General features: G+C 41.6%; 1 protein-coding gene across 1 annotated transcript in view; it reads right to left on the bottom strand.

Annotated features, from left to right (window-relative positions):
- Positions 1 to 14757, bottom strand: part of PLB1 (phospholipase B1) — an 86244-nt gene that overhangs the window by 41345 nt on the left and 30142 nt on the right. Inside the window, exons 20-32 of the mRNA XM_076335558.1 lie at positions 13963 to 14006; positions 13019 to 13127; positions 12024 to 12075; positions 9998 to 10078; positions 8412 to 8477; positions 7613 to 7713; positions 4502 to 4583; positions 3755 to 3859; positions 2977 to 3072; positions 2452 to 2523; positions 1765 to 1824; positions 1299 to 1359; positions 509 to 567 (exon numbers count right to left, since the gene is read on the bottom strand). Of these exons, the coding sequence (XP_076191673.1) occupies positions 509 to 567; positions 1299 to 1359; positions 1765 to 1824; positions 2452 to 2523; positions 2977 to 3072; positions 3755 to 3859; positions 4502 to 4583; positions 7613 to 7713; positions 8412 to 8477; positions 9998 to 10078; positions 12024 to 12075; positions 13019 to 13127; positions 13963 to 14006 (988 nt within the window). The remainder of the gene's footprint in view (positions 1 to 508; positions 568 to 1298; positions 1360 to 1764; positions 1825 to 2451; positions 2524 to 2976; positions 3073 to 3754; positions 3860 to 4501; positions 4584 to 7612; positions 7714 to 8411; positions 8478 to 9997; positions 10079 to 12023; positions 12076 to 13018; positions 13128 to 13962; positions 14007 to 14757) is intronic.

Genomic DNA, 14757 nt, shown 5'->3' with positions numbered 1-14757 from the left:
CCGAATATCTTCTAAAATTGATAAAGTCAGAGGGCTCTCACCCCTGTACATCCTTATCTCATTAATGCTAAAATGAATAAAATGCTATTATCCAACATCCCTTAGTCACACTGTGTTCCTGAAAGAACCAAGGCAAAAGAACAGGTTCACCAGCCTGTTCCTATTCAGAAAAACTTTGAAAAACACAGTAACCTGAGGCTTGTGCTATGTCCCATTAATTTCAACAGCATCTGATCTCTTCTGTCTCCAATTCAGCAAACTATTTAAGCACCTCCTTAAAGGATTTGGCTGTGTTTTTTGCCTGAGTTCAAAAGCATGTGAATATGTGTGTAGGGAGAACAGAGTGCTGGAGAACTGACACCTGCTTTCTTGTTCTAGCTGCTAGATCTATTATCATCCATGAATGAATGGATCTTTGCTTCTAGGTACAACAGCTATTTCCCCTCCACCGGAGCAGGCACATGTTTGTAGTTTTACCAAGAGAACAGTAAAAACACCATCTTCTTACCGTCAAAGAATCCCCAAGGGCTGCTATAATTTTCACATCAGCTGGCTTTAGGGAATGCACTGTAAAGGAAAGAGATGCAGCTGAACCTGGATAGGAAATAGCTATTGTTTTTCACCACTGTATATGTGAAACATGCCATTGTGCATTCTGATGCTCAGACATGTTGTTTTTGCAATACCAGCTGATAAAACAGGACCTCTCTCCAGCTCATCACACGTGGTTGTAGCAGCAGCATATGCGTATTATTCAGCATCTCAATGGTTAACATTGCTACTGAAAACACAGAAGAGCAAGGAGCAAATAACAGTAAGTTGCAAACAATATCCAGCACCAAGATGAAGGTAAAACAATGCAGTATTAGACAAAGCAGGAACAGCATATTAAAGCTATAAGAAGGCAGAGAAGGACTAAAGAGAAGACAATATGAGGTTATTTGAAAAACTGAATACTGCTATGTCCTAGACTAACATGCATGAAGCTGGATTTCCAGTTTCCTTCCCCAAGATTTAGGTGGTATCACTTATAGGCTATGTCAGCACACAGATTTGGATTTTATCATGAGGTATTTTGAAGTTCTCCACTGGCAGTGAGTTAAGTGGAGCTACTTAGTCAGAATGTTACCTTGAGTGACAGTATGGCTTTGTATCTATTAAGCAGCTGCTGAAAAACATGACATCTTTTCTGAGCAGTATTTTTCACAGTCCAGCAGTCATTTCAGCAAAAATAAAAACTCATCTTGAAGGACAGTTGAAAGTAATTCAGCCTCTTAACACAAAATAGGCAAGACTACCTGAAGTTGCAGGAGGGGAGGATGGAGACCTGTCCTCGCATAGCAGCTGGCTTCCATAATTCTAAAGAGAAGAAGAAAGCTGAATACCATTTGGCTAGGAAATATAGTCCGTAGTAACTAGGATCTTCCTCATAGAGGCCAGGTGGATAAACCAAAGCCGGTTTAGCATGTAATTAACCAGACAGGTCTTGGTTGCTCAATTCAATAGTCATATTCAGTATTGCTCAGATTAGAGTAGCATCCTGTACCGATAACCGTGCTGTCTGAGCATGTGTTCTTACGGGTGTTTCTGGATACATTTTGCCTAACTCAGGGAATGCTTTCCTGTTCCCTGCCATGCACTCAGCCTCCCTAACCCCTTTGGCCAAAGACTGATTTCACCTGTGGTGCAGAGCATGACTCATCTGGTTACCATACAGGAGCAGATGCAACAGAGTAACAGTGAGATGGTGATGTTGACACTTACTGGAGTTTGGTTAGGGTATGTGTAATTACTGTTCTTATATGTCCTCAGGAATGGCTCAGCCTACAAAACAAGGTAATCAGAGTCAGTGAAAAGCATCAGAAGAATACATGGAGATTTCCATTCCCCAACCTTCAGTTCTCAGATGTCTGTAGATGATTAGCAACTTGAAGCAAATGAATCCCAGGGATTAAAAAAAGAAAGAAAGAAATGGCACTTTTAAAACTCATACAATAACAGTGTAAACCTGGGGCACTATTTTTGCACAGCCAGAACTTACAGAATACGCTTGAGACCCTGCTGTGTGTGATTAACAGGAAGCTTGTGGTCCCACTGGAAGGTAGTCCCAGTGACCTCTGCAGAGCTGTGCTGACTGGCGCCATCGTTGCTCTGTTTCCACCACTGAAGCTCTGTCATTCAGTGTGGATACTTGATGGTCTTGACCAGGTAGGCCAAACAACCTTCCCTTGTGTTTCAGCCAACCGTGATGTGTGGCTGTGAGTAAGCTTACTCCTAGGATGAGCTTGCCCTCCATCTCATGGGGGAGCATTCATACTGCTACCGGTGGCAGTGGCACAGACTATGCAGGGAAGAGTCAGACCCCTCTTACAGAGACAGCGCTCCAGGCTCACGCAGACTCCCAGCCACCGCCAGCACCTCTACACAAACACAGATACCCTTGTAACTTACCTCACTTGGACATTTGAGAACAATCTTATCTTCTATTTGCTGATTATCTGTCTTCTCCCCTAAGGGTTCCAGCTGTGGGAAAAAGGGGGCAGTGCAGAGAAGAATGAATAAGTATCAGAGAGCAATGGGTAACACTGCTACCAGACACTGGAGCACAGCAAGACAACTGCCGTGCACTGCACCCGTGCTGGTGGCTGCCTCCACGCACTGCTGCTTTGCGTGCTGAAGAGGCTAATTCCCATACACCATGAACATGGCCTGATGATCAATGTGCCAGGCAGGCATCATCTCCCTGAGAGAAGTCCAACACCCCAAGCCTTAACATACCCTGAGATTTACTGGTTTGATATGACTGGTTTAACAGCTCAGGTGACCTTTCTTCACATGATCACTCTTCCTTTGTAAACGCTTTTAGGTCCAGAAGAGATAGGGCTAGCTACATAGTAGCTCCCTGGGGTTTTTTTGGCTGCCAAGGGCAGGATGGAGCAGACAAGGAGCGACCAATACAACCTTTAAAAATCTTACCATGTTGTTCCACAAAGCACGAGCAGCCTGGGAATGAGACTTCTGGCTGAAGTGGAAACAGTCTGGGGCAAAATATGAACTGTCCGGCAACCCTTCCTAGAGGACGAGACAGACGCTGTCACAGAGGCAGTAAATGTGCAACAAGCTGTGCCTTATCCCCTCTCTCTTCCAGTGAGATATCCCAGCCGACTTCAAAATGAAGTAGCTGCAAAGGCCTCTGAGGCCAAGAGAATTAAACCGGGCCAGAGAATGCTAGTAACTCAGAACTAAGAAGCCTTTTAAAGCTTTTTTAATATAGGATTTCCAAAGTAATAAGGAATACAGACCACTATGACTCTGGGTACAGAATACCTGGGAACAGATATCGATTGTATTCTTTATTTCCCCTGAGATTCACACACACTAGTCTTTTGAAGCACGTGGGTTTTCGTACTAAAAGTCATTTACCAAAGTACTGGAAGGGACTTTGTGATACATGGGCGGTATAGGGTGAGTGCTCCCTGGTGAAGACTTTGAACTAAATATCTACTGCATTGTTGTCTGATTGCAGTGGAGTGGACTCAGTGCCCAAAATCGTGTCTTCAAGGTCTGTATTCCTGTTGCCCATTATCTCCAAGTTATTCCATAAGCATTTTTTGCAATTTTGGATGTTAACTCAACTGAATATAATAATTAGGGCAGAAAACTGCTGGTCACATTTACAGCCAAGACAACTTTGAAAAGTCAGTGGAATTGCACCAGAATTTAATGTAGGGGTGGTTTTTTTGGTTGTTTTTACCTGTGTTTTTGGCATGTTCACATTCATCAGAAATGGCTGTATAACCACTGTGAAATCATCTGTAGTGTCATACCTTCCGCTCTCCACTAACTGGCGGGTTCTCTCCTAAAGAGTCCAAGAAAACTTGTCACTGTTCCTTCTTTTACGTTCAGCTCATCGAGTCTCTCTGTCCATTTACATCTCACCCAGGGGTTCCCCCTCCCTAGTGCAGAGGCGCGGCCATGGTTTCCAGCTCGCGCCAGGCAGCCAACGCAGCTGTCTTTTTGAGACGTGCGTCCTGGGCTTCTTTGCAGAGAGGCAGCCTGACTGACATGGACAGGCAACCTGCTCAGTAATTAGATTTTCTGTCAAAAAGATGTTCTTCCAGAACCACCAAAGCGTTTTTGGTTTGGCTGACAGCCCATGCCTGAAGTTTGTTCCCGAGTTATCATGTTCTTTGACTTAATCTGATCTCCAACGAGATAAGTGATAAAAAAACTGCTGGCTCTCTGACATACTCTACTTTATATGGCTCCTTAACAGTTTTTTTTCCTCATCTGTTTTGTTGTTTTAGTGAATCAGAGTTGTAAAGATCTTGAGCCTACTCTCATCCCACCCTCACCTTTTTTTTTTTTTTTTAAATCACAACTACAAATATGCCATTAAAATGAGTGGAAACTGTCCCCCACCTCCAAATGTTAGCCCCCTGTGGTCCCTTGATCAACAGGAGGATGACATTAAACCTGTAACAAATGCCACGTGTCTTACCTGATACCTTCTGTTAAAGTAGACCAACTTCTTGAACGCATTGGAATTGTCCTCAGGGTTTATGACACAAGGGCACAGGAAACTGTGGGATGAGAGCATGGCACTGAGATCTGCTCCTCTTTTTTCCCCTGTTCCCAAGCTGACAAGCTGCAGGGTTAAAAGCTTCTCCGAGCAGGATTTCTCTGAAAGGCTGCTCAGTGGGAGCATTAGCTCTCACCTCTGAGTTTCTACACAGCCCTGATTCTTGAGCAGAAACATATTTATTAGGGATAAATTCATGAACATAAAGTGAGGAAAAGGCTCCATGCAAGCAAAAAAACGTACTGGGTGCCCATGGCAAGGTTTTGGCAGCAGGAGTGACTTCTGTGAGGAGAGTCCAGGGCTGCCTGTGCTGGACACAGCTGGTTCCAGACAGCTTCAATGGACCCACCACAGGGCACAGCTGAGCCTGTCAGCCAAGGTGGTGGTGCCTCTGTTTAAGAAAGGGCAGAAAACACCAGAGAGGGAGTGGAGGAGAGAACAACAGCGGGAATGAGGAAGAGGTGTTCTGTGGCAGAGCAGGCAGTTCCCTGAAGGGACAGCAGCCTGTGGATGAGCCCACGCCGGAGCAGGCACACATCTGAAGGACTCAAGCCAGAGCACAGGACAAGAGTGGGAAGGAAGGAGCAGCAGAGAAGTACCGCTACATCCAGACCCTGACCCCCTGCGTCACCCATGCCTCACTGAAGGGACTGAGGGTACCTTGTGGCAGTAACAAGGTGGGAGGGAGAGGTGCTTGGAGTGTAGTTGAGCCTGGGAATTAGGGAGGATAGGTGCTTTAAGTGTTTAACTTTTTTGTTTGTTCATTTCCCAATACCGGAATCAGTAATTAAATATTTATGCTAATGGACAATAAATTCAGTTAAGTTCCCCGAGTCAAATCTGTTTTGCCTGCAGTGGTACTTGGTAAGTGATTTCCCTGTCTTTATTTTGACCCATGAGTTTTCTTGCTCACATTCCTCGTTTTCTCCCCAGTGCTGCTGGGGTGGAGTGAATGAGCAGCTGCGAGGGTGCTTGGCTGCCACCTGGGGCCAACCCACCAAAAACACTGTTCATATGTACACCTGCGCAATGTGGTTTGCTTCAGCAGAACTATGCAAGCATCCTTCAAAACAGAGTAACCGCAAATTCACTCTAATCAACTGAGAGGGTCACAAGTTGCAGGATGTTTCACATGGAGGATGGTAGGGCACAAAAACAGATGCCAAGATTGATGCTGGAATCTGCATCCTTAGAGACCCATTCCAACATGAGCTATTTTAAGTTTCTGTGAATTCATCCTGGCCACCTTGATATCCCTCCCTGAAATTTTGATCCTTCTAGCACATGATTTTTTTTCTTCTGATGCTCCCCCTTCCTGGGCATACCTCATTATAACTTGAGAAACCCAAATGAGAGAAAGGACTCCTTTCAAAAATCCAGCCATGTGATCATACTAAAGCATCCCTGAGAGAGCTCTTAGAGAAATACCTCCTATAGAGATGCAGTTGATATCTATAAAGTATACACAGATCTCTACCTCCAAACTTGTCTTAATGCAGAGCAACTAACAAAACAAGATTTTACTTCTGCAGTACATCTATATGAAAGGCAATACAAACCTAAATTGTATTTTCAGAAGTGTTTCAGTAACATAAGCAAGGCAAAATTAGCGGAGACTTAATCTCTTCTTAGGTTATTTGCTACTCTCAGAATAAAATAAAAAAAAAAAGAGAAAAAAAAAAGAGAGACAAGCTTTCAAGATCAAAAGCCTCCTTCAGGTCCTTCTTCAAATCAGTAGCATGATATTTATTATCCCACACAGGGTCTGCTTAGTACCCTGTAAACTTGTCTTACTGCCAGACAGGCAAATGTTAAATTCAACATGGTATCTGAAATGATGGGAAAAGGTTACAGGTATCTTGAGATAATCTAATCTTAAAGGCTCCACTAACTATCCTTGTCCAATGATTACGGTCTTGAGTTATAAGTGCACTCTAGCCAGTGACCTTTGTTAAAAAGAAAAACTACAACTCGTTATCGGAAGCGCCAGCACCCTGAGTTTAAAAGTTAATTTTCCACTGACAGCCACCAGAAAGCCCTTAAATCAGAGCAAGAGGGTTGCATCTGTGTTCCTCCTGTAAAACCACCTTTTTTCATGGGGCCCTTCAGGTGTCCGCACTTCCCCTGTCAGCAGCTGCAGAGTCCCTCGTGGCTGATGGATTCAAAGCAGATGTTTTAGCGAGGCAGCTGGGTACGGTAGACCCTCTAGTTCTCCTGTGACTCTGGCCTCCAAGCTAACTCTTACAGTCCATGCTGATGGTAGCTGATACCAGCTCCTTGGCCCAAGCAGCAAGAGGAGCAATGCCTCCTACATTCACAGGACAAGGTTATTCTGCCTGTCTGTCCAGAAAAGCAGAGATTTGCTTTTCTGCAACCAAGCAAGTCCCGCCAGGAGCAAGTCTGGGGGGACACGCTGGACCCTACCTGAGTCACCAGAAGCTCACTGAGGTGCAGACCTGCCACCTCAGTGGTGGATTCACGGTGACCTGGGAGGATTATTGAGCCATGAGGCAACAGGTAGCATGATTAAGCATCCCAGACATCTACTTGAGAGACTGATTAACAATAAAACTAATAATCAGCAATGAGATTACAGAGATTGGAAACTACAGAAGCAAGAGGGAGAGTTTTAAGACTGCAGAAAGGTAAATCTGTAAAGAAAGCTAGATTAAAGCGATCAACTAAGAAAAGCTTGTGTCTTAATCTCATCTCTGTCTTCGCCCAAAGAGTGCACAGCTGAGCTCTTTCTGCTCTGGCTTGAGCTCCCTTGCAGAGTAAGTGATGAGTCATTAAAATGGCACCTCCACAAAAAGTGGTAACAGCAGGGCTCAGATACAGAGACAGTGACTGACGGGTATTTCTAAATGCTGTGTTGAAATCAACACGAAGGTACATATGCATACACAGAGGAAGGTGTTTGGTGGTCTGAAATACTAGAACCTTTTCCCTTTAAGAAAAAAGTTTCCCCGAGAAGACCTTGCAGCCTTCTGTGAGCAACAGCGAGAGCTGTAACATAAATCATCTTTGAACCTCATAAGCAGCTTTGGGCAGGTACTATTTTCTGATGCATGCAGCTCCCGGAGGCTTGCTATGGAAAGCACTGTCACCAGGTTCACAAATGCCCGTGGAACCTGTCAAAAGAATAAGCAAACCCATAGCCAATGCCCGCAGTAGAGAGTGCCATCTTTGCCCCTACACAGCCACAGCAGACCTCAGGTAGCAGCCTGCTGATTCAGGCAGCTTGCATTATTTATAACAGAGGTGTTCAAAGTACTTTCTCAGTAATTAATCCCCCACATGTATAATACTAAATTACAGCCCCTGCCTGCGCTGCCTAGTTTTAATTTAAATGCTGATGGCTGGTCACTTGAAAATGATGACTTCAAAAAGGTCCAAACAAGTTGTTACAGGTCTCAGCACGGCTCAGACACCTGCTAACTCTGAGAACTCTCATTATCCTCACCCTCATCTGGAATATCAGAATCTCTCTCCATGACCACAGAAAAATATACTGATTTGCAGTATAATGAATGAGCAAAGCATTTTCTAGCCATTGAATACCATATGTTTGTTCGAATTCGTTACAATACTTTTTACGTTATTTGTCCACAGCGCATCAGCTAGAACCGAACACATCCTTATTCCTTCGGTAAAATACTTCTCCAGCCCTTTCTGCCTCTCACAAAGATTTTCCTGCAAGCAAGCACCTCTGCATGCAGCAGTGCTCCACAGATGAAAGCAGGGAACTAAATTCTTAATCAATAATCAGTGACTGCTTTACAAACAGAACGCAATTCCCACTCCCACGTACTAGAAAAGTTTGTTTTACCTCTCTGTGAAGTATGTCCAAAGCTGTTTGTAGATTGTAGGTGTAGTTTTCAGGAGAATAGTGTACCTGTTGAAACAAGAGGGTTGAATTCTATTGTCAATCAGTTTACTCAAGCAGGCACAACAGTGACTAGCTGGAGTCTCTCACAGCAGCATTCATGTTTCTAACTCTTAGGTCAAGAGTAACAGAGTCTTAGGCAAAACTGTCCTGTCTCTGCTTTTCTTCTTTCCCATCACAGCTGTCTCACTCACAAGATCCAGCGGCCACTGGATACCAGTGAGGGAGCAAATTCAGGGGGCATTATCAGACATCATAACATCCTCCATCCCCAGGCTTGCTCAGGCCAGTCTTAAAAGCACGGCTAACATCTCACTAACAGGGATCGTCTTTGGGAGAGATCAGTTTGTGAAAAAGTAAGTTTGTTTCTGCTGTATGGAATATTAGCAACCTTACCTGCCACAAATAATAACTGGCAAAGCTTAGGCGTTTATCTGGGAATGAAATCACTTTACATACTTGCCTCTCAGCAGCAAAATTTCCCTGTTCTGTTTGGGTAGTTTAAACCCTCTAATTGAATTGTTTCAAGTAATCCAATTTTTATTTCTTCACTTGTGGAACTATTCAACAGTCAAATTTCGCTATGAGAAACGTCTGTCTTATTTTCAGCCTTAATTCTCTTTGATTTAATTTCAAGCAGAAGTTCATTGAGAGCCCCACTGGCCTACTCTACAAAACTAGGCAGCTCAGTTCCCTTATTCATTTCCTAAATCACAGCTCACCAAGAGCATTGTGGTTGGCACTATTTGTAGCTGTGCAACATAAACGAAGTATCACTGTGATCTTTGGATGCAGATGTGCTATCTCCTTGCCACCCACACTCATAAGCGACTGCCCATTTGTGTCTGGGTCAGGAGCAGAAGGTGGTAGGAATGGTTAATTTGCTCCTTCCTTGTGTTTTAACCATCTTATTTTGCCGCTTTGCTGTTTTTCCTGATCTGACATTAGTCATGCAGAATTAAAATTATGTGCTCTGCTGCTTGTCAGTAGGTAAGACTCATCACTATGTGAGGAGTCTGCCACAGCCTTTCACCTTCTCTATACTCACACATACCAAAGGCTATATACAGTATGTATATATATTATATATATACACAATATATATTATATATAATTGCATCAGCATGAGCTGTGGGTAGAATCATTCCCATAGTACTGAAACTGGTAAGAGAACACCGAGTGAGACTTAGGAGTGTGACTGTGCACAAGGCAAAGAAGAGCAAAAACCCTTGACCTTTTATCTACCGGTGGTAAAGTGACTAGATAATGGAAAGTTATCTTAGTTAACAGCAAAACAATGTAGCCACAGTTATGTAATTTACAGGTGTTCTAAAGATAAAACTTCGTTTATCATGACATCAGGTTGAACAACCTGAAGGTCTCAGTACAGTTACATTCCAGAGCTGCACAAATAAGACCTACCTTATTTTGGTCCCACCCACTGAGTTCTGCCCTCTCACCCACTGCAATGTATAGAGACCCTCTGCCCAGGCTGGCCCAGTTCACGCTGCAGGCAGCAGGGGACTTACTGGATTCTTGCAGAATTTGCATAGGTCATTTCCTCCTATGAAAAGTGTTATGAGCTTCCAGTCAGTCTGTAAATTTATTCTCTGCACACAGAAGGAGATGGAATGAAAGTTATTAATTTAAAAACAAAAAAAAAAAAGAAAGAGGAGGGGAGGGGGCAGGCAACATACTAAACACAAATTTAACATTTCTCAGGGTACCTGGCTATAGTTCTCTAAGCATCCACAACAAAAATGAATTTGTAGTCATGACTGAAGATGTAGAAACTACTAAGATCTAAATAAGGTTTACAATATCAGTAGTACCATGCAAAATTATTTGCTTCAGAAAACTATTGCTCAAAATCCATCTGTATGCTTTTCTTAGCAATATCTTGTGTATACACTGAGTGACTCCTCCTGCAGGTCTAGGAATGTATCTTCGTTGCAAAAATGACGGTATATGTTTTACTGTGTCATAAATAATGCAGCTATCCTGCTGGAAAACCCTGGAGGGCAATACATTTTGGTCTTGCTGTGAGAAAAACTGCAAAGAATAGAGGGGCAATATTAACTCTATCTAACAATACAGGTAAAAAATTATAGCACTTTTTCCTCTGGAAGGATTTTGCAAAGGGCTAGCTAATGCAAAGTAATTATTCTTCAGTAAACACACACCTTCTTAGCTTTGAGGAAAAGTTCAGATATGCTTAGTACCGTGTGTAGCTGATATTGTACTCAATATCTTAATGCTTCAATTTCCGTGCAAAACACCAAGAAAAGCAGCAATAGTATATCAGCCTCAAGTGGTTTAAAAACATCTATCTTCAAAGGCAGAAGGCAACGTATCCGACCTGGTAAAAACACTGTTCAGTAGTTTGGTCTCAAAACGTACTTATCCAAATTAAAAGAGGGGAAAATTTTCCTCCTGCACTAAAAAGGTGTTTTAAAAAGAAAAAAAGGAGCTCTTAAATCAAAGATATATGACCTATATGATATATGAACATTCTTTCTAGCTAGAAATAAGTTTATTAATTAAAGAAGTTTATCAGTTAAATAAAAGGTATTTGCATTCATTTCTGCTGTGTGATGTTTCCAAGCTGATAAATATGACAGAATAGTACTTAGAAACCCCGAATGGTTTGAATGAAAACGATCCAACCGCTTCATTGTTAGCTGCTATCCCTTTTAATCTCATTTCAGATACAGCCATCACAGTGAAATCTTGTTTATGGGAAAGTGAACCAAAAAGGAAGGTACTGCAAATATTTTTGCCAATATGTATTCACCAGAGTATTTATACTATAACACAGTTATCTTGAAGGCTTTTTGGCTGCTTTCCAAATGCACAATTGGAAAGCCAAAATAATATCATGTAACTTAGGTCACTGATTGCATAGCACATTTGTCAAATTACAAATAGCAAACATACAAAGCAGTCGTTGAGGTGAAAATTATGCAAGCAATCCTCAGCCTAATATGTTTTACAGACCATTAATCAAATAATTCCTAACAACAAACGTGTAAGTCAAAAATCAGCTGATGACTAAGTGAAAGAAGAGACTGTTGTTTTTAAAGAAAACAAGTCCTCTCCTCACTTCACATGTTCACTCCACATGATTTGCCACTTGAAAAGCTTGCCCTCAACATCCTAGCACGTATAATTACTGCTGGCAAAACCATGTGCTTACAAGACAGTTACTAGTACCACAGCAAAATCCTGGCAGATAAAAAGTTCTGTCATCTTACAGGGTGATGTAGGTTGGGAGGGGAAGCAACAGCGCTGAATTTACCCGCCACTTGTGGTAAAAATGATAAGAAGAATACAATTATCTGGGTTTGACAGTAACTATCACATGCTGGTACGAATTCATTTAAGACAAAACTATAGATTATTTTGTACTGACTCACACTCTGCACTGGGGAATATTACACAGTACACTGCTGTACCGATAGCTTTAATGTTTGGCATCTGCTGTTGGTCTGTTAGAAACTAATGATGCCACATAACTTCATCTTTCTAAAGATATTAATGACATATCAAACTCACAGTATCATTCTTCATTCGGTCCACCAGTCTTCTAACCTGTGCAGGAACATCCCTAAAAAGAAAAGAAAAATAAAATCGTAGAAGTAAAATAATAAAAATTAAAAAGGAACCCTGCATAGGCAGCAGGGCAAAGAGGAAAGCTGATGAATGGACATTCCTCACATAATGGCTAAAAAAACCTGGGAAAATCCAGTTTTCATTGAATGAGAGGTATGATACCTAAAAAAGGCTGTATTTTGAAACAGTGATGGGAAAAAAAGTGAGAAAACAATTAGCATCCAACAGGCACTTGACAACTTTGCAAACGCTGCATAGTTACACTTTTACAAACTATATAGAAAATACACTGTGCTACCACAAAATAATGTACTTTGTTTCTTCCCAACATCAGACAGATGCTATTGATACATGTATCACTGAAGCATCCATGCTTATATTAATGTTATTACACGGCCTCAAGCCACTGATGCATGTCTCATAAGAAGTGCTCCCAAGAGAGAAAGGTATGATATGAATTTCACTGAAGACTGAGCATAGTGGTCTCTAGGTAATTCCCGGCTCTGCCACAGACTGACCATAAGCAATTCACAATTTTCTCTGTCTTAGTTTCTCTAGATGAACTCTTGGTCCTACTGACAAGAGGGTTCGAATATACCTCCTATAAAATGGGGATTTTTTTTTTTTCTCTGTCTCACAATAGGGATGGGAAGCTTTCCGACCAGGGCTTGTAAAGTGCTTTGTGCTTCTTGGTTGAAAATGCTCGAGAAAGCATTGCTTTTGCTGCTCATTTATTTGACATAGACTAGAAACAGTGCAAAGTCCCCATCACATTTCTTGGCCTTCACGCTACAGGTGAGCTAAAGAAATATATTTGGGCTTGCCTATGAGCCTTATTGCACTCCTGCCAAAGTCCAGGGTTCAGGCCTATTTTAGCTAGAACTGAGTTTTAAAGAAAAATCAACTTTCTATTAAAATAAAAAGACTTTTCCTCTTACTCTGCACGATCCCCTGCCACAGCTTGGTTGAGTGCAGCATTATTTGTAGTCTCCTTTCCAATGCCAATGGAATACCCTATCAGGGATGGGTTGAACTCACGAAGAATGTCTGCAGAAAAAGACAGCACCGTAAAATGTTGCTTACTTCAGCAGGTAAGAAATGAGGTTATAAAGATTAGACCTTAGTAAAAGACCATTAAAAAGCTTTAAGAGATACCTATAAAAAAATTAACCTTTAAGTATGATAAACGTGGAGATTTGTCATCATACAACTACTTCCTTGCCTTCAAGATTTCTGAATTTCATGAATTCAGATATCTCATGACCTAACGTGATCATCTTGGCTAGCAATGCCATTTTGCCTGGTAAGTGAGGCTGAGTAACCCTATGCTCAGGCAGGAGACTCTCATGCCGTCATACAACTGCAGATGGGTTGGAATCAAATCCTTTAGCCTGATTTCCCCAGATGTATTAATCCCAAAGACCTAAGATTCCCTTCTAGATCTCAGGTTACAAACCAGCCTTACAAACACCCCAGATCTAAAATGCCCTGACCTCTAAAAAGCATGTAAAATCTGATCTTGTAACATGATACTGCTCCCGCTTAAAACAACTTTCCCATACAGTCAAAATAGTTTCTTTAGGCTATGATCTAAGATCTTTGATTCATCTACCCCCAACACATTTTGGACAGAACTATAACCAACAGAAGAATACTGAAACAAGAAACCCCTAGGAATTACAAAATACATAGTTAAGTCATGCACAGCAAATTACAGCCTCGTTGTTATGCAACTTTTACTTGGCACTGGACATTGAATACAAAGGGATTGGTTCTGTCATGCTACAAATTGTAAAGCTTTCTTCATGTCTTCTTTTATAATAATGGCTGTTTTAATAAACAGCTCCAGGTATTGATCAAGTTTACAGAAAAAGGCACTTACTTGCTAGTGTCGTGACTGTGCTTATGTTTTCATTTCCTCCAACACTGTTAAAAAGAAAGAAGAAGGAAAAAATGTTCCAAGATATGATGGACTTGGTAAGGCAGCTCCCCCTTATGGGGTTTCTACACATGTACGCAGCACGTTCTCTGGTGGTTGTACTAAGTCAAAGCAAGCTCTTTGTGTGCATACCAATGGGGTCACAAAAACAGAGATTCTGTCATAATAATAATAATTATATTAAAAGCCCTGTACACTAGCTGCCCTTTCAATTCTCTCATGCGTTTTAACATAAGTTCAAACCTAGCTGAAAGAAATGAGACTTTTTAAAAGCTACCATCTTTGCTATTGTTGTCCCTATTAAAATACTTATTACTTCCATTTTTAGTTAACAAATCCTTTGCATCCATAACAACAAGCTCTAAAAGCATATATTTCACAGTGATAAGTATATGCAATACCTTTCCCGCCCATCTCACTCAACTGGAAGAATACTACTAGACTGGTAAAATTCATCATACGTCTGTGTGCTTTTTACCCTCCTTCATGCTGTAGAGAATGCTAGCATACTTTTCCCTCCAAATGTCAGTAGAATATTATTAAAGATCAAAATATAAAAAGTTGGACTTACAACACCTCTATAGCATCCCTTTAATTTGGAATAGAGTATTTTGAAGTGCTCTAGTACCTGTTTAAACCTCTTCAGAGCTGCAGTATTTCAGATGGATAAGAAATGATGAACAGGAAAATCAGCCTGACAGGTTTTGTGTTAAATAATACAGTTGCAGAATAATAAGT

The sequence above is a fragment of the Aptenodytes patagonicus genome, chromosome 3, assembly GCF_965638725.1.
Source record: "Aptenodytes patagonicus chromosome 3, bAptPat1.pri.cur, whole genome shotgun sequence".
Lineage (NCBI taxonomy): Eukaryota > Metazoa > Chordata > Aves > Sphenisciformes > Spheniscidae > Aptenodytes > Aptenodytes patagonicus.
The sequence above is the reverse complement of the archived record's forward strand: the minus strand, read 5'-3'. Positions and strand labels throughout refer to the sequence as shown.